This window comes from Crotalus tigris, unplaced genomic scaffold (genome assembly GCF_016545835.1).
Source record: "Crotalus tigris isolate CLP2741 ecotype Arizona unplaced genomic scaffold, ASM1654583v1 scf7180000018701.437623, whole genome shotgun sequence".
Taxonomy (NCBI): Eukaryota; Metazoa; Chordata; class Lepidosauria; order Squamata; family Viperidae; genus Crotalus; species Crotalus tigris.
Genome location: NW_024097155.1, coordinates 215,954 through 235,000, shown reverse-complemented (window position 1 = coordinate 235,000; position 19,047 = coordinate 215,954). Strand labels below are relative to the sequence as shown.

General features: G+C 40.9%; 1 protein-coding gene across 5 annotated transcripts in view; it reads left to right on the top strand.

Annotated features, from left to right (window-relative positions):
- The window catches only part of GRIA3 (glutamate ionotropic receptor AMPA type subunit 3), a 101,997-nt gene extending 95,275 nt beyond the window's left edge, over positions 1 to 6,722 (top strand). For 2 of the 5 annotated variants that reach the window (XM_039355625.1, XM_039355628.1), the window contains exons 15-16: positions 1,611 to 1,875; positions 4,070 to 6,722. In XM_039355625.1, coding sequence (XP_039211559.1) covers positions 1,611 to 1,856 — 246 coding nt within the window. In that variant the 3' untranslated portion in view covers positions 1,857 to 1,875; positions 4,070 to 6,722. Of the gene's footprint in view, positions 1 to 1,610; positions 1,876 to 4,069 lie in introns of those variants that run through there. The other 3 variants (XM_039355626.1, XM_039355627.1, XR_005558178.1) reach the window with 3 other exon arrangements.
- Positions 6,723 to 19,047: the final 12,325 nt, after the last annotated feature.

Here is a 19,047-nt window from a genome sequence, read left to right as displayed (position 1 = left end):
TAGCCTTTTAACTTTCAGTTTTGGGCCGATGGATGTTTAAATGCACCACTGCAGGATCAGCCTCGTTGTAACTCAAATTTTAAATGTAATCAGACGGAACTTAAAATTCAAGTCAAGACCGTAACAGCTAGGCTTCTCAATATGCCCTTGTCTTTCTCTGCCTATTGATTGATTATATTCGGGGAAAGATGCTTAAAGGGTTTCCACATGAGAAGTTGATTGGACAGGCCGATTGTAAAAACTCCTACTACGGTTACTCTTACTCTTATGGTAAGCAGAGGCTCAACCTGCAACTATTGAAAAGCACCAGTTTTCTGTAATATCTGCCAGATTGGTCTGGAATCCAGATTGACATCAACCATTCAGGCCTTGCCTACATAAGAGAGTTGTGCTGGTTTTAAAATGAGTCCGTTGTGAAGCTGGATCACGCCCCTTGTGCGGACAGCACTTATGGGTCTGTAGTTTTTTCTTTCGGCATGGAAGAACTCAAGTTTTTCTCTTCATTGCCAACTTCTAGATGCTAAGTTTGATTCTGTTGGCCAACCGTTCCCTGGTTTACTGGACCACCTCCTGCAATGTTAAAGTTGTTGGGTGCTTCGTGTTTTCTTATCAAGTACGCTTACTTTGGAAGTCCAAAAGGGTTCTGTCCACCTTGGGACCTGAATCAGTTTGACTGCATTTCCAATTCACACTCAGCGTTACCAGCACAACTTTCTCATGTTGACAAGCCTTCTGATTTTCTTTGTGTCACAGCTCAAACTAGAAGGAGTCACCATAACCGAGAACCAAGGGATTTGGTAAACAAATTCAGCAGCAAAATGGTTACAATGACGTTTCAGACAAAAAAACAACAATAACAACCCCAGACAGTTATTTTTTCCCCTTCTGCTTTAAGGGTAAAGCTTAGAGAGTAGAAATCCATCTCATTTTTGGCTGGGTTACTGTTTGTTTCTTGGTTCAAGCCTGATGTTCAGACTGAAATTAGTGTTAGCAAGCTCAGCCTGAAAGTAACTGACCAATGTCTTACAACGTGGCTATTGGGATGTCAGAGAAAACGTTAGTCCGATTTGGATGATCAATCTATGCATCAGTATCAACAATTCTCAAAGGCCTTTGTCTCCTCTTATTTTTTCCCCCTTCTTTTTTTTTTTTTTTTTAAGAATTCTTTAAATTCACCCTGCTTTCTTCAGCCCCACTCCAGTGGGAATATCTGACAAATTCCAAGGGATGGTTAGATGGATACAGTCATATTCACCATAACAACAGTGAAACGTGGTTAATAGCACATAGCTGACATTCTGTCCTTGTGCGCAATTAGCACTAAAGAAATGATAGGGTGGGTGGAATGAAACTTTTTTTCTGGGTGTATTTCTCTTGTGAAACCTTTTCTTCTTCTTCTTCTTCTGGGGCATGATTTGTAACTTTAATCTGCCAAAAGTGTTGACAATTGTATTTTGAAAGATTTGGGTGCAAAGAGCTTTAAGCTCGGATGCAGGAAAAACTTTAGGTTTTCATAGCAAATCCCTCTCGTTCTTTTGCTAGCAATGCAATATCCACCTGACTGTTGATTTTTGTACCATGAAGCTAACCGACTGGTTCGTTTTTCTTAGGACAAGACAAGTGCACTCAGCTTGAGCAATGTGGCAGGGGTTTTTTATATACTCGTTGGAGGCCTTGGCCTTGCCATGACGGTGGCCTTGATAGAGTTCTGTTACAAGTCTCGAGACGAGTCCAAACGAATGAAAATCACAAAGAACACACAAAACTTTAAGCCTGCTCCTGCTCCCAATACCCAGAATTATGCAACGTACAGAGAAGGATACAACGTGTACGGAACAGAAAGTGTAAAGATCTAGTGGTATGGCTAAAGGTTGAGTAAGCAAATCCACTGGTTTATGTGTTTGGTGTTCTTTATTGTTGATGTGTTTTGGTGTTTTGTCTTCTCCCTGTAAGGACCCACCTCAATTTTACATCTTAAGAAGGCAGAACTCCTGGAATGTCTCTTCCAACAGGGATCTTTATTAAGAGAAGCTGATTGCAGGCATACTAGACAGGATCTGGGGAATCCTCTCCCACCATTCAATGTTTTAAAGTGTTTCCAAGCAGACCCCAGCCCACAGTTCTTCCGGGCGATTCAATCCGTCAGTCCGGATTCATCCTCTCTTTTCCCACCCCCTTTTCCTCACTGCCGGCAAAGGGGAGTGAGATGAAAGGCGATGGCCACATTGTTATGGTTAGTTCTCTCAATGAGAATCCACAAACGGTCACTTTGTAGTTAACGAAGGAAGTGAGAGTCATAAACCCCCCATGCTTACCCGCCTCCCTTTTCGTAGTATGACAGAATCCAGAATAGAGTAAGAATTGGTTTTTCATCAGAGTAGGTAGATAGAAATGAAATATAATTGGATTCTGACACTCCCTCTTCATCAGGACTAACATTTTAGGATTGAACATCTTGGATGTTGGACACACAACGCAGCTAGAAAGGCACTTTTGGATTCGCAAAGTTGATAGGGTTGATTCTTAAACTATTTGTCAATCAACAATTGGTAGATTCTATCAATGGAAGGGGCTAATTCAAACCTTTCATACATCTTTGGGGCATCCTTGGTGCTTTCTGAGCTTGGTTGTTTCATTGCAGACATTTCATTACCAAACTAGGTAACAATATTAATGCGTAGTTTGGTAATGAAACGCCTGCAAGAAGTTTGGTTTGGTTACCAAGGTCAGAGAACACCAAGGATCCTGCATTTCAGTTCAGAGCTAGAAATATTTTCTTCTATCTATCCATCTCTGTTTCTGGTAGAAGGATTTGCTGTGATAAAGCGCAGTATTTAATATTAAAGTCATATTTTTACATAAATTAAGTATTATCTGGAGATGGGATGGTATCTGTCCTTTTCGTGGCATGATGCCTTTTCCTTAGGAAATGGATATTGGTGATTATTTCTTGAAAACGATGAATCATTTCCCCTCTTGGGAAATATAATTCTGAATGAGCAGGAAAGACTGAGTACTTGATTCAGCTTTGGAGAGCCATACATTAGAGAGAGAATTATGATAAAGACTGAAATTCTGTCCTATTATTTCAACAGAAATGCAGTCCTCTAAAATAGCATCGTCAAATGAACAAGGAATTTTAATGTAATGTCTATTTCACTCAAATTGTGATGTCCACCCATCACCCTGACACACTTATATTGAGCCAAATAAACTCCTTAGTTCATTTGTTGCATTCAAGGAAGTGTCTCTCTCTCACACACACACACCCCACCCAGGATTCGGAAGCTAGCCATTTAAATCCTATATTACAGTAATTTCTTAAATAACATGAACCCGTTGCTCCTTCACAGAGTCCTCAAATCTGGATTTTAAGTCAGCCTCTTATTTTTTTCTCATTAGTTCTGCAGCCATACATTCAATATTGTTGAAAATATTGATCCATCCAGGAGCACACGTATAAAATGCTGCTGCTGATAGTTTCCCCGTTGTTGTTTTTTTAATTTACCTTCTGTATATGATATCCACTTGTATGTATGTATGTGGAGCAGTGGTAAGTACTTTTCAGAGTTCTTTCTCCTGTTGTTTAATGGAAGAGAACGTTTGAGTTCCTGAAGAGAACGGGGCAACGTTCTAAGTCTCCTTGTTATTGTGACAGAACTTATAAAAGCAGATGGCTGACAAAATAAAATAGTCATATCCCTCCTTTCCATAAAGAGGAAGGGTTGAATTCTACTTTCCCTGACCAAAAAAACCAGTTTTGAATCTTGTTTTCTATCAACCAAGTCAGAATGATGGTGATGTCTCCATTATGGTCACTGCTACTACATCTAATACTTTTATGGCAATTTATGGAGGTCCATCGCTTACTCCAAAATCTTAGAGGGGGCAGCCCCAAAAATGAGAAGAGTGGATGCTTAGGCCATGCCATTTAACCAGAGAAAATTAGGGGGAGGAGAAAAAATTTTAGTGGGGTGATCCCCTCCTTCCGCTTATGTTTGTTTCCTGGTCCCTGCATATGACTTTGCTTCTATGGGACACAGTTCAGCCTTTTGTCATCTCGTTACAGATCCTGCATTTATCATGGCTTGCAAAGGGAGGAACAACTGAGATTCCCAGTTACTTCAGTGATCCTGGTCACCTGAGCCAATTTTACTTTCTCCCAGGTGTCGGTTTTGACACAATACTGATGATGGTGCAATGAACTTTTCATAGGATTCTTTTTTTTTGTTTTTCCTTCAGTGCCTTAACAGGAGATTCTTAAGACTTTAGAAACAATGCAAACCATCAAAAAAAAAAATATTTTTTGCTTTGCTTGAAAAAACAAACAAAACACGGCAAGAGACTAGCCCGTTGAGCAGACAATATTCGTAAAGGCAGAGACGGAGAGAGACAGAGAGAAAAGACGTGGAAAGTATTCTTGTAAAAACAAAAGAAGGAAGGAAGGAAGGAAGGAAGAAAGAATAAAAATCAAAACATTCAACAGAAGCCATTCTTTGATACCACTGCACAGAAAACATGGACAATGTTTGGGGGGGGGGAAGGAAGGGTTTTCAAGCCCCCTCTTGCTCTGCTTATTAAAAAGTTAAGCTGTTCCTAATACACCTCAGAATTCCACTGCTTAATCTTCCCGGGATGGTCTGTTCAATGAAATTTGAGATATTGTCATGCTATTTTTCTGCAATTTTATTCTTTCCAGGATTCTCTTTTTACCATCGCTACTGTAGACCTCAGTGTTTTAAGGAAACATTTCATTTCCATTGTTCTATTCTTTGGAGAGAGAGATCAAGTGGGCAGGCAGGTGTCCCAGCCATTTTAGAGATCACCTCCAAGTGCTTTCTTAAATAATAAAATAATAATGATAATCGACAGATCTGGTAGAGCTTTGGGAATAACCAACCCAAATGTTGTTCTCCATGATCTTAGAAATGTACTTATATTTCTTCAGAACAAAACTGATTATCGCTGAATATTGAAATGACAGACCGGAGAGAAACAAGTTGGCCCTCATTGTGCTGTTAGAAACCCTGCTGTCTGTCTCTTTACACCTTTGGATTGTCGTTTAAACAGGTAATTTTAGCACTGCGCTCAGAAGAAGCAGTTGTGTTCATCCTTGTTTTGCAACAAAAGAGAGGAAAAACAAAAGGACAGAGAGGTACTTTAACAGGGACCAGTTTCTGTTGTCTGTTGTAGTTATTCTCAGCTGCTTCCTGCAGCTGCTTACTTTTTCTTTCTTTTTTTTTAAAAAAAAGAAAAAGAAAAAGTCATCTTGAGTTTTATAAAGACTATAATGCATTCCAGAATTCAACACTCAAGATGGTGAGTTGAGCGTTACTGCCTTACAGTTTTTTCAGATGTAACAAGTGTTCAGGATGTGAATCTGTCCAAAATCAACTTAAGTTGGAGGGCTCAATGGTAGGGCTGGAGGATAAAAAAAATAAAAACCAGGTTTAATCACCGATGATTCTAATTAAATAGCTTGCAGGTTTACAGAGTCGGGGATGAAGGTCTTGGGATAATGGGAGGTGAAAAAGCGTAGGCAGAATTGTGCAAAATGAATCAGGCTGGTTTCAAATGGCAAAATGGAGCCACCTCCTTCCATTTGGTCATCCATCCACCAAAAAGGTTAAACCACTGATAAGTTTCAAAAAAGGAGGAAAAAAACAAACGCCTACTAATCACCTCTAATATGAAATGGCAGTGTGTGCGGCAAAATAGCTCGGCAACATTTCATTCCATTAATGACACACTGGATATTAATTACATTTAAAAATGACGATAAGACATAGAGATAGATATATATTTTTTTTCTTCAAAATTAAAAAAAACACAGATGTTTGAAATAAGTCACTGGAAATATATTTGATAGCTTATTCAAAGGAAGAAAAAAAGATCTTTAATGATATATTTGATAGTTCATTATAAGACGAGGGATAGCCTATAGAAATAAAATGGGGGAAATGCTGATTTCATTTTCACAAAAATGTAACATTAAACAACAACGACAAAAAAAAAAGTAACTCAAGAAACATTTCTCCTGTAGAACAAGCTGGCACTCGTGTTTTTTTTTTTTAACAGAGATATTAAGCAAAAACAAACTGCTTTTTCCTGAAACTGTGATATTAAATTTCTGAATGCTATAATATTCCAGCAAAAGGAAATGCAAAATGCTGTGCAAAAACATGTTGTATTTAAGTAAAAAAAAATGACAAAAACAAAAAAAGGGGAAAAAGACATTTTCATAGAAGCTGTATAAAAAGAAATGTATGTTTATCAAATGAAAATAACTTTTTTTCAGAGCGAAGGCTTCATGCTAGTGATAAGTTTGGTCAATGGGTTGTAATTTTTAAAAACGTGCATGTTAATTTAAAAATGGGGAAAACAAGTTATCAATTGCTTAAAAAAAATCTGCTAGTAATTTCAAGCTGTGCAGATGAAGCAGCATTTCAAAGGCATTTTTAAAACTGTTTTGGTTTTCTCTTTCCTCTCATTTGCCTTTTTTTTTGGTCCGAAAAGTAATTTTAGGTTGCTTCTTGATCGGTTGTTAAAAATTGCACTTCACGAACAGAAGAAAAAAAAAAGAAAAAAAACCCCTTGCCAAACAAACTTCTGGCTGACAAGTGTATACTGCATGTGTGAGCATCAATTCCTGAGCCTCATTTGAATGAGGCATTGTACAAAGAGTTTTAATACATTTTGTAAATAAAATTGTAAAGGAAAGATTTTTTTCTTTAAAAAAAAAATCAGAAAAAAACCCAAATACAAAAAAAGCAGCTAATTTCTGCAATTTTTTTTTTAAATTTAAGCAGATATTTGGTTGAATGGCTGTGTGGGGGAAGATTCTTCAACCAATTTTATCCGTGCAAGGATGTGGTTCCTGAGCAAACTGCTTTTAAAAATAATTTCTAAGCCCTAAAATGCATTAGGTGAGTATGTGGGAATGCAGAATAACTAGGGCCGTTTTGATTTGAGAGTGGGTTGCTATGAAAAAAAAATCTAAATTAGTCACGCCTCCAGTAAAAGATGAAATGGGTTCTCCATCGGATACAGAACAGGTCAATCATTCTTTGCTTTCTGCAAAGAGAATTACCTGAGCAAACAGTAGAATTTGCAGAAGCTGAATTCTATTGCAGAAAGCAAGCAGGATCATTTATTAGTATTAGAGTATGGCATTGTTATAGTAGCCACAATGCTATTGCAGAGTAGTAGCCACAATGCTGCTTGCCAAGGTACCCAGTCTTGTTGTAGGACACGCTTGTGCGCTTCCCAAGGTGCACCACAGGAGGGCGTGCTGGCTTTGCACCAGAGAAAAAGACGAGTGGCTCTTCCTGCAGCGTCATCCAAGGCCCCCCCTTCCCGGAGCCTCCTCGCAAGCGGGCACTGCAACTGGGAAGGTTCAGAGTCATCAGGAATCTGACTGCCTGCACAGAGCACCACTCGTCTCCCCATTGAAATAGTACCTATCTATCTACTTTTATAGAACTTGTTTTCAAACTGTTAGGTGGACAGAAGCTGAGGTGAGCGACAGGAGCTCAACCTGCCACACAGTGCTTAGGCTCAAACCGCTGGAGCTGAGACCATCTCCAGTGTCATTAAGTTACTGAGCCATTGTGCCTCTAAGCAAGCAGGAGAAGCATAGGAATTGCATTCAAAGGCAATCAAACACTGATTGTAACTGAGACCTTGCACACCAGTTGTCTCAGAGGTGGTATGTTAAAGATGCTAGCCTAGTATTGTCAGTTATGACTGACTTTGGAAGGTGGATATGTGGGGACCCATGGAGGCAAATTATCCTGGCCCCATAGCTCCCATATGCTGCAGGGTAGGGGATATGGGTATTGAAGTGTATCAAATACCACTTGGTATTTAATACAATCAGATGTATCCTTTTCTCCCCATTCTAGCTTGTCTATTAAAAGAGAATCTTGAGTTATTTCATTGGTGAGCTGGTTCCTCCCTCTGCTATGGGATACAAACTGGTGGTCTCAGGGTGTGTCCGTGGGTTCAAATTGCTTCATGGGGTTATTAGGAAAAAATGCAATCTCGGCCAGCTCAAGCTGAAGAGGAAAAGTAGAAGATCATTTTGACGCGTTATTTTGGAGTTCTCCACCCAGTTCTGGAAATATCAACCTGGAATGCAGAGGAGGAAGGAGATGGGATAGGCAAATACACATGGCGGTCTCAAGCCTCTCAAGAAGGTCCTATTCCTTGCATGACATGGAAGAATCGCTATTTTGTCTGCTATCTCAGGCCTAACATAGCCTACATTAAGCCATGCCTGGCTCTTGTTTGGGCTGTGAATTGGCCAAATCCTCTTCAAGCTGCCTCAAGTTGGGACCATCATCACATACACACCCATTCTACAGAGAACCTTCCCTCTTTCCTTATACAATGCTCTTCTCCTTTTCTCCCATCTTCTTGGCCTGGCAGCATTTCTCTGTTAACATGTTGATGTGAGCTGACTGACTCCTTTGTTCTTCACAAATAGAGAATGACTGAATGACGTCTGGGTAGAGCAATCAAATTGGATGGAAATGTTTCGACTGTCACATATAATTCATCCAGGGAGGAGGTCAAGGCTGCAGGGAATAGGGCAGGATTGTGTGGTGCATCTGGGCTGTTTTCTCCTGGATTTTGAAGATGTTAGGAGAAAGAGAGGAGATTTCTCTCTTTTCTCCTCTTCAATTCTACTGATGCTGTGGTATATTTTGATCCACTGAGTAGCTGTTTCAGGACAATAATAACTTTCCCTTGAGTATTCCAGAAAAACAAGAACAATCCAAGGTATAGTTTGCTTCAGATAAAGTGACTCTAGTGTTAGGATGCAGAATTCACAAAAACATCGGTGTCTTGGGGGGACGAAAGACAAGAGAGGGACCATAATATCATATCTCTTCTTCCTATCATTATTCCCGCGCTATGGCAGGGTCCACTTGTTGGCAAAACCATTTCCATTTGGGTTGATCCAGGATGTCTTCAGGGGCGACGCCCAGGTATTTCATGTCCTTCTTGATGTGATCCATCCACCTTTTCTTGGGTCTGCCACAGAATCGCTGACCATCAAGGTCCAGACACAGGACTGTCCTCACCATAGAGTCTTCTTTACCAGAATGGGACAACGTACCTCAGCCAACTTGCCACAGCCAACTTGCCACAGTCAACTCACCAAAGCCAATTTGCTGCGGCCAACTCGCCAAGGCCAACTTGCCATGGGATAACGCACCATGGCCAACTCACCATAGGACAACTTGCTGCAGGACAACAATTCAACAATTCAAATGAATTATTTTAACTTATTTTAAAAAATATTTTATTTTTCTTTGTCATTCACGTTTTATTTTGTCCGTCCTTTGGCATCCTTTCTTTAATGATTCTGACTATTTTTTCTATATTAGTGTAACTCTTGTCCCGCAGCAAATTGTTCCACAGTGTGTTGGTCCTGCGGTGTGTTGACTGCAGTGAGTTGGCCGCAGCAAGCTGGCGATGGTGAAATAGTTGTGGCGAGTTGGCCGTGCTGAGTTGGATGTGGCGAGTTGTCGTAGACCCTCCTTTACTGTGTACAATGTGTCTGAACCATCTAAGTCAGGGTGTCAAACTCACTACGTCACGTGACGTGTCGTGACGTAGCGCGACTTTTTCCCCATTGCCAGAAATGGGGTGGGCGTGGTTTCGGTGTGATGCATCCGGCCTGCCAGCTGGCAATTTGACACCCCTAATCTAAGTCTTCCTTTCCCACATTTTTGCTATGATTAGCACAACTCCCAGTCGATGCCGGTTGTCATTGTTTCAAAATTTGACCAGGCATTTACCATTGATACGACTGAGGTCCTCCAACCGATGCATTGCTCCATCTGTTGTTGAAGGCATTTTATACCGACTGTCAGGTATTAAATATAAGGCTGCTCTGGAGAACAGATGCCTTTTGCAGCCACTTCACTGAACTAGAGACACTGCTAAGTGAAGACAATCCCTTTGCTTTATCTGCTGTTGGGACATACGGTCCTCTTCCACCTTCAAAACCGTTGACCATCTTCTCCTGTAACCCTGGAAAGGGGCCCGTACAAGGTGCTACCAGCCGGGCCAGCTGGACCAAGGTTTTTTTAAGGAGGTGTTACTCCTCCATCACTCACCCTTTGTCCTGGCTTGTGACAGGCAGAGCCTGGCTTCCCAAATGTTGGGCCCAGGATGGCGGGTTTCCATGACACCATATCTATCATGGTCTCTTGCTTGATCAGGGGGCTGGATAAGAAGACCTCCAAGGTCCCTTTCAGCTTTATTATGATTGATTGATTTCTAGGTGGAGTTGCAAAAACTCTGCCCTGAAGATTGAGGCCTACTTGACAAGATAGAAAAATGTGGGGTAGACAGAACCACCACCAGATGGATCCGTAGCTGGCTGACCGGCCGTACTCAGCGAGTGGTCCTCAATGGAACTGCATCTATATGGAGGGAAGTGTGTAGTGGGGTGCCCCAGGGCTCTGTTCTGGGCCCAGTACTCTTCAACATCTTCATCAACGATTTGGATGAAGGGATAGATGGGGAACTCATCAAATTTGCAGATGACACCAAGCTGGCAGGAATAGCCAACACTCCAGAAGACAGGCTTCAGATACAGAAGGATCTGGACAGACTTGAACACTGGGCACTAACTAACAAAATGAAATTCAATGGTGAAAAAAGCAAGGTTCTACATTTAGGCAAGAAAAACCAAATGCACAAGTACAGCATAGGTGGCACCATGCTCAATAGTAGTAACTGTGAGAGGGACCTCGGAGTCCTAGTAGACAATCACTTAAATATGAGCCAGCAGTGTGCTGCAGCTGCCAAAAAGGCCAACACAGTGCTAGGCTGCATTAACAGAGGGATAGAATCAAGATCACGTGAAGTATTAATACCACTCTTCAATGCCTTGGTAAGGCCACACTTGGAATACTGCATCCAGTTTTGGTCACCACGATGTAAAAAAGATGTTGAGACTCTAGAAAGAGTACAGAGAAGAGCAACAAAGATGATTAGGGGACTGGAGGCTAAAACATATAAGGAACGGTTGCTAGAATTGGGTATGTCTAGTTTAACGAAGAGAAGGACAAGGGGGGACATGATAGCAGTATTCCAATATCTCAGGGGCTGCCATAAAGAAGAGGGAATTAAGCTATTTTCCAAAGCACCTGAAGGCAGGACAAGAAGCAACGGGTGGAAACTAATCAAGGAGAGAAGCAACCTAGAACTAAGGAGAAACTTCCTGACAGTGAGAACAATTAATCAGTGGAACAGCTTGCCTCCAGAAGCAGTAAATGCTCCAACACTGGAAGTTTTTAAGAAGAGACTGGACAGCCATTTGTCCGAAATGGTGTAGGGTTTCCTGCCCGAGCAGGGGGTTGGACTAGATGACCTCCAAGGTCCCTTCCAACTTTACTACTATTACTATTACATAATTTTTTAGAACTATAAACTTTCAGGTGTTCATAAGCAAATCCCGAGTTTTGATGGGGGAAAAAAACAAACTTGGCAGAATAATTTTGCCGCAGATGCTGTGAGGCTCCTAGGTGGGCAGACGGTGATGAGAACAGTTCTCCAAACGTAGACATTCAAATACCCTGCTCCAAGATAAAAACTGAGTAATGTGCATTTTTGACATTTGTCAGCTAGCTACAATCAGCTCTGCACAACAGGATGAGTCTATTTTTGTCTTGACTCTCCCACACAAAATATATGGCATGCAGTAACTTCTGTTTGGGGGACAGAATTATATTCCTTGTTAGCAACTCCATTCTAGATTTAAAATTAAGTTGAGCTGAAGTGGGCGTGTTGGCTATTTTTCACATTGCTCTGAACAGAAATTTCATTTTTAAAAAAATTCTTTTTCTCCAGTCTCAGTGCAGAAACATATGAGAAAACCAGCAAGCAGAACTTAGTATGAGTCTATTGCAATATAGTCTAATCACCCGAACCACATACCAATATTTCCAGCATGCTGCTGAGAAGGAGACTGTTAATTTGTGGACGATTCACACTGTGCAGCAATAGGCGTGTGAAAGGAACTGTGAGGACAGAGTAATAAATGAAGTCTTGGCTGCACAAGATTATCTCTTAGACAGAGAGATTTCAGCTAGCCTGAGAAGTAAGGAAAAGTGGCTGAAAGACAATCAGATGGCCTCAAAGAGATGCAAGATTCTATGGACTCAAGATTTCCAAAGAAGAGAAATAGATGCTTTGAATAAAGAACAGTAACTGCTAGATGCCCAATTCTGGACAAATTCGACCTATTTTACTGTTTCCATTAGTAAATTCCAGTCACTTCTGGCTTTTACTTTATTTTTTTTAAAAAAAAAAAATTAAAAAATAATCACAATAAACTGAACTTCTGGAGCTAAACTCTTCAGAATAAGAAGAGTTGGTGAGAAACATTTCTTGATACTGTAAATACGGTTGCTTATCTTAAGATCAACCCTTCCAAATCCCAAAATCCAACTGTTAGAAGGAAGTGGTTGAACTTAAAATGTTATAGGGAGTTATACTTCTTCACGTTGTCCAATACCAGATAACATTTCAAACACTGTAAACACTCTGAGAAGAGTTGGTAGGATGTGTTGAACAAAGTTCTATTTTTAATTGTGGTTTGTGGGCAAAATCCTGGTGGGTTGATTTGCATGTTAAGCCTCCTAACCCATGGATTAAAAGGGATCCATAAACCATGGCTGGCTTTGCTTTACACTTCATATTGACCCCATCCACACTATGTGATTGGCAGGGTGCTCCTTCAGGTACAGAATAATTGTCCTTAGAAACCATCATCCAAGGGCATCAAGCAGAGGAAGACCAAATTTATTCTCTGGCATCACAATGAATTCTGGGAGTTGAAGTCCATAAGTCTTAAAGTTGCCACGGTTGAATAGTCCTGGTTTAATCTGATCCTCTAGGATTCTATGGCTTTTTCAATGTGGAGCCATCATCTTTCAATGGTAATTAGTATTCAGAATAATATTTCCCAATTTCCACTTATTCATTTAAGATGATTATCGTTATTCAAACATGCACACAAGGCCACAAAAATCTTTCGTTTCAGATGAGCACAAATGTCTTTAGGATCCTACACCAGCTCGGTTCTCATAGTACACAGAGCAAGCTAGCCAGCTAACTTCAGCCTATGAGGAGTTCTGGGTGCTCTCTAGTCCTAGCACTAATGATATTACCTAGTTGGGTCATGAAACATCTGCAAGAAAACAACCAAGCTCAGAGAGCAACAAGGACCCCACAGCTGTCATCCTCTTCCTCTTCTACCTTCTAGCACTGATATGTTACCTAGTTGGGTCATGAAACGTCTGCAAGAAAACAACCAAGCTCAGAGAGCACCAAGGACTCCACATTTCAACCTTGAGCTACAAATATTCTCCTTAGGAGCCATGGTGGCGCAGCGGTTAGAATGCTGTATTGCAGGCTAATTCTGTTTATTGCCAGGGGTTCGATCCCAACCGGCTCCTGATAGATCAGTCATCTATCCTTCCAAGGTCGGTAAAATGAGGACCCAGACTGTCGGGGGAGCAATAGGCTGACCCTATAAACCTCTTAGAGAGGGCTGTAAAGCACTGTAAAGCGGTATATAAGTCTAAGTGCTATTGCTATTACTGCAATTGTAGTCTAGCTTCAGGTCTGACTTTAGTCATGGTTTATGATTTCCATATGTTATCCAGACCCACCCAACTTGGGCTAATGAGTAAACCCCACCTAGTTAAACCTAAGAAGAAGTTTATGCCAAAGGCACTTTTCAATTATTTGCAAAGAATTGGCTGACATCCCTGGCAATTTATCATTCTTTAGCTGAACCAACAGTCTTGTTGGGGACTGTCCTTCAGTTATACCTGCCCGTGATCTGGAGGGAAAGCAATTGCCAAAACGCCGTGTTTGCGTTGACTTTGCATTCCCTGGTTCGGGAGCATAGTAATTGTGCAACTGATATTCGAGGCCGCCTCTGAATTGAAAATCTTTCGGCTATAAATCATTTTTTTAAACACAGATCTGTTCCTAACCTCATCCATAAAGTTTATGCTGACCTACGCAAACCCTTGCTGACGTCAATACTATTTAATGCCATAATTCTGCTTAGCTAAGCGGGAAATCTTTCTTTATATTCTGCCTGAGAGGTGGGAGAACCCTGTCCCCAATGTTTATAGATGGAATGAATTCCAAATCCTCAATAACTGCAGCTTTCTTTTGACAGCTGTTTTCGAACAGTACTAGGAGATCATTATGCAAACTGAGGCTCCTATCTCCAAATTCTGTTAGACTAAATTAGGGGTCCCCAAACTTGGCAATGTGAAGATTTGTGGACTTCAACAGCATTCAACTTGCCTTCTGGGAGTCGAAGTCCACAAATCTTAACATTGCCAAGTTTGGAAGACCCCTGGTCTAAATTATCCTACTTTGGACATCTTATGCCAAGACTCAGCTCTCTTGAAAAGGCTCTCGTGCTTGGAAAGATGGAAGGAAAGAGAAGAAGAGGATGGCTAGAAACAAGGGGGGGGGGGTGGACTGACTTAATTACGATGGCAATGTGGGCACCATTGGAAAACTTGAAAGAACGTATTAGGGACCGATCATCATGGAGAAAATAAATTTACGTGGTCGCTAGGAGTCAGAAATGACTGGATGGCACATAATCACTCACTCACTCAGTCAATCAATCAATCAATCAGTCTTTCAATTCTGTAGAACAATTCAACAAACTAAGGGGTGAACTAGCAGAAAGAACTGATTTTGATACCATAAAACCTTCATTTGCTCATCCTTTGTTTTAACATGATCCCAGCATAAAAACCTAAAGTGCATTTTTAACTTAGTGTGTTGGACCCAACTGATGTGTTTAGATTATAACTGGTGTGTAATATTGTATGGATTAGTAAACAGCTCATCATTAATATAACTATAAGCTGAATCTGCTTTAAAACCAAGTGTAACTTGTCATGTTATAGCAACCCATCCAGTTGTAGCTTATTGAAAACATGACAGTTAAACTAAGTCACAGTTTTATATTGGAATGACCAAGAAAGTATTTAAATCAGGGTTCATTTCTAATGCCTCCAAGTTGTATCCTGTTGTTCTTCTGGAATGAAGAAAGAAGTCATAGGAGAACCACAGAATAATAAAATTGGAAGGGACCTTGGAGATCTTCTAGTCCAACCCCCTGCTCAAGCAGGAGACCGTGTACCATTCCAGGCAAATGGCTGTCCAATCTCTTCTTATAAATTTCCAGTGATGGAGCACCCACAACTTCTGAAGGGAAACTTTTCCACTGGTTAATTTTTCTCACTGTCAGGAAATTTCTCCTTATTTGTAGGTTCCTTCTCTCCTTGATTAGTTTCCATCCGTTGCTTCTTGTGCTGCCTTCAGGGGCTTTGGAAAAAGGATTGACCCCTTCTTCCTCGTGGCAGCCCCTCAGATATTGGAACACTGCTGTCTTTTTCCTAGAACTAGAATCATCTTTGCCTCTTCATTTTCACAAATATAAAATGTGCCCATTAACTCAAAACTGGCAACTCTAAGTTAAAACAAGAGCCTGTCATACAGAGGTACACAAAGGCTGTTTTGCAGAGGTTCTGCAAAATGGAAGAATAGTCACTGAAAAATGACCCCTTTCCAATTTCAGTCCTATTTCTGTTCACACAGAGACCATCACTAGAGTTCAGATGGTTTCAGTCCAGCTGGCAGGTTGTGCCTGCCTGCCTATCTATCTAATATGCAGTCCATCTCACCGCGAACCTCTTATTTCTATTTTTAAATAAGATGAACTAGAATATAAAGAGTAAATCCTCATTCCTTCTAGCGCTGATGATTTTACCTAGTTTGGTGATGAAAACGTCTGCAAGAAAACCGCCAAGCTCAGAGAGCACCGAGGACCCCAAAGAACAGACAATGTTGTGATCCACTTTCCCTCAGCATAGGCAAAATAATAACTTTGTGTGCTAGACACGTTTTGTGAGAAGGGGCCAGTTGTAAACTGTGCAACCTCTTGCATAAAATGGCCACCTATCAGGTGAGGAAAAAAAAATGCACTGGGGGTTCTTCACCATGCAGTGTGCCGAAGACTGCAGTGGACAGAACTATATTTATTTATTGAGAAAATGCAGTTCTGTTGAGGACAGAGAACATCCTGCGTTCGTGTCGGCGTTAGAACAAGATGCATTTCATTAGAAAAAAGACATGCGTTTGGTTTAAAAGAAGAAAAAGCACGAGTGTTACGGGTACCGGCTTACTTCACAAGATGAAGTTAAGTTTGAAGGAATAGCATCATAATCAAAGAGCTTCATGGTTTTATTGGCTCTGATCCCCTTTCAGCCTTTGGAGAGCAACTGTTTTACAAAAGCTGTTTTCTACCATTCCTGCTTTTCCTTTGCATAATTTAGATCAATACTGACATGCAGTGGCCAGTTCAGTCTGCCAAAATATACTGGTTTTCTTCCTTCGGTCTCTTTTTAGCCGTCGGAGCCTCAGAACGGATCCACTAGAATAAGAGAGTTGGAAGGGACCTTGGAGGTCATCTAGTCCAAACCTCTGCTCAAGCAGGAGACTCTATACCATTTCAGACAAATGGCTGACCATTTGTCTGAAAGCTTCCAGTGTTGGGAGCACTCACAACTTCTGGAGGCAAGTCGTTCCACTGATTCATTGTTCTCACGTTTAGGAAATTTCTCCTTAGTTCTCGGTTGCTTCTCTCGTAGACGAAGATGCTGCTATCTTCCCTTGGAGAGCTTTGAATTTGAAGAGTGGAAGGTACAAAAGCTATCATGTTTGCCTCGTGCACACAAAGAAAATTTGGAAATAAAAGGGTTAGGCGTTAGGCTTACGTTCAAGTTCTCATGAAGGGGGAAGTCCATCCCAGCCCTAGAATTCTATGTTATCTACAGCAGGGGTCACCAACCCCTGGTCCGTGGATCGATACCGGGCTGCAGCAGGCCAGCAACCGGTCTGCACAAAGAAGCACAGCCCCATCCGTGGGATGCAGGCAGCACACAAAACCACACCCCTTCTGGTCCGTGGAAAAACCTCTCTCCACGGAACCGGTCCCTGGTGCCCACAAAAGGTTGGGGGCCTCTGCTCTACAGGTTGGAAAAGATATATATCTCTAATATGGGGGGGGGAGTGTCATACAGGTAGTTCTCAACTTACAACCACATTTGAGCCCAACGTTTCTGTTACTAAGTGAGATAGTTGTGAGTTTTGCTCCCTTTTGCAAGCTTCTTAAGTGAACCGCTGCAGCTGTTGAGTTAGTGACACGGTCGTTAAGTGGCTTCCCCCCCCCCATTGACTTTTCTGGTCAAGAAGATTGCAAAAGGGGATCAGGTGACTCCGGGACATTGCGACCGTCATAAATAGGAGACGGTTGCCTAGCATCCTGAATTTTGATCACATGACCATGGGGATGCTACAAAGGGTCGTAAACATGAAAAAGGGTTGTATGTCCCTTTTTTCAGTGCTGTTGTAACATCAATTGGTCACTAAATGAACTGTTGGAAGTGGAGAACTATCTGTTATTAGGGATTGAGATTTAATAGTTGTGGTTTTACAGAGTGGGATAAATGCTTATTCTAGCTATTTTTTTCTTGGCCAGACCACCCCATTGCAAGAATGTTAACTGAAGGCCCACCTTTTTAACTCTTAAATTTATTCTACCCTTGTTTTTAACTCCTCCTTTTATTGAGATATAAAATTTTTAGGGTTATGTTTTTAATTATACATCTCCCGGAAACGCTCTAAAAGTTGAGATGGACAGGATCTACACCGGATAAACAAAATCATACCGTATTTTAGATTGCCCTGTATTCAAGGCTTTTAACTACCTACTCATTATCCCTCGCCTTATATTTTTTACAAACTCCCTACCATACATGGAGTTAAAACGTTTAACTTAACCATGTAACTTTTCTCAGCAGGCAGGACAAATCATTACAAATTGATTTCAAAGTCTCAATGGTCTTTGAAGCGATTAAAAAAAAATCATTCAGACAAACAATGAGGGCTTAATTATATCTTCTTCCCTTTAGGAAAAGAAAGCATGTGAATCCATTGTAAAATCAATGTTTTCCTTCCTTGAATGGCCAAAGTGTGGAAGACATTGAGATTTTCCAAGCTTCATTCTACCCATTAAAAAAAACCTGCATTCTCTTACCCTTTGTATAAAATATAGTATCTGTAAAAAAAAAAAAAGCGCTTATTTTTTGTAAAATCTTTCGCTCTTTGAGAAGAGTAATTACTTTGATCGTCCAGATTCTTACAAAGCCTTCCACAACAAGCTGGTTAAATTGACAGGTTAGGCCTTTGATTTTCTTTTTTATTGTCCTCACTGTTATTACAAGGTACTGAAATCAGACATTTTTTTATAGTAGCTTTTTCAATGTTTTTATGACAGAAAAGCCAAAATGGATTTTTTGAAAGGGAGGAAAAATACCAGGTAAATTTAGTCTCTTCTTTTGATCAAAATAATTGGCTTTATAGATAGACCACAGGAATTATACCAGTGGTTCTCAACCTTTTTAATGCCGCGACCCGCAACCGGTCGTAAGTCAAGGACTACTAAACCAGTTGTAAGTCGAGGACTACTCAACTGGTGCAGCACTGTTTGCAGAATGGGACTTTTGGCGGGCTCAGCAAAAGCCAATAGAATAAAAGGGAGTAGCACAGCTAAGGAAAAGGGGGGAAAAAATGGCGGACTGCATTGTTTGGCGACCCCCGTGAAATCGTCGTTCGACCCCAAATGGGGTCCCGACCCACAGGTTGAGAACCACTGAATTATACAATTCCGGCTAATTTTGGATCCATTGACATATTTGTTACGAGGGCATCATTCTATAAACAGCTTTTCAGACCTCCAAAATGAAAAGTATCATAAAATCGGTGAAGTCAGGAAGGCAACAACAGCCTTCGGGAAGTTTGCTGCTAAAAGGAAACTTTTTAATTTAAAATTTTTTAAAAAGTAAAAACACGAGGATCGGAGGATGACACCACTTGAATCCCAGCCCACGAAAACACCTGAATAAGCAACGCACACAAGGA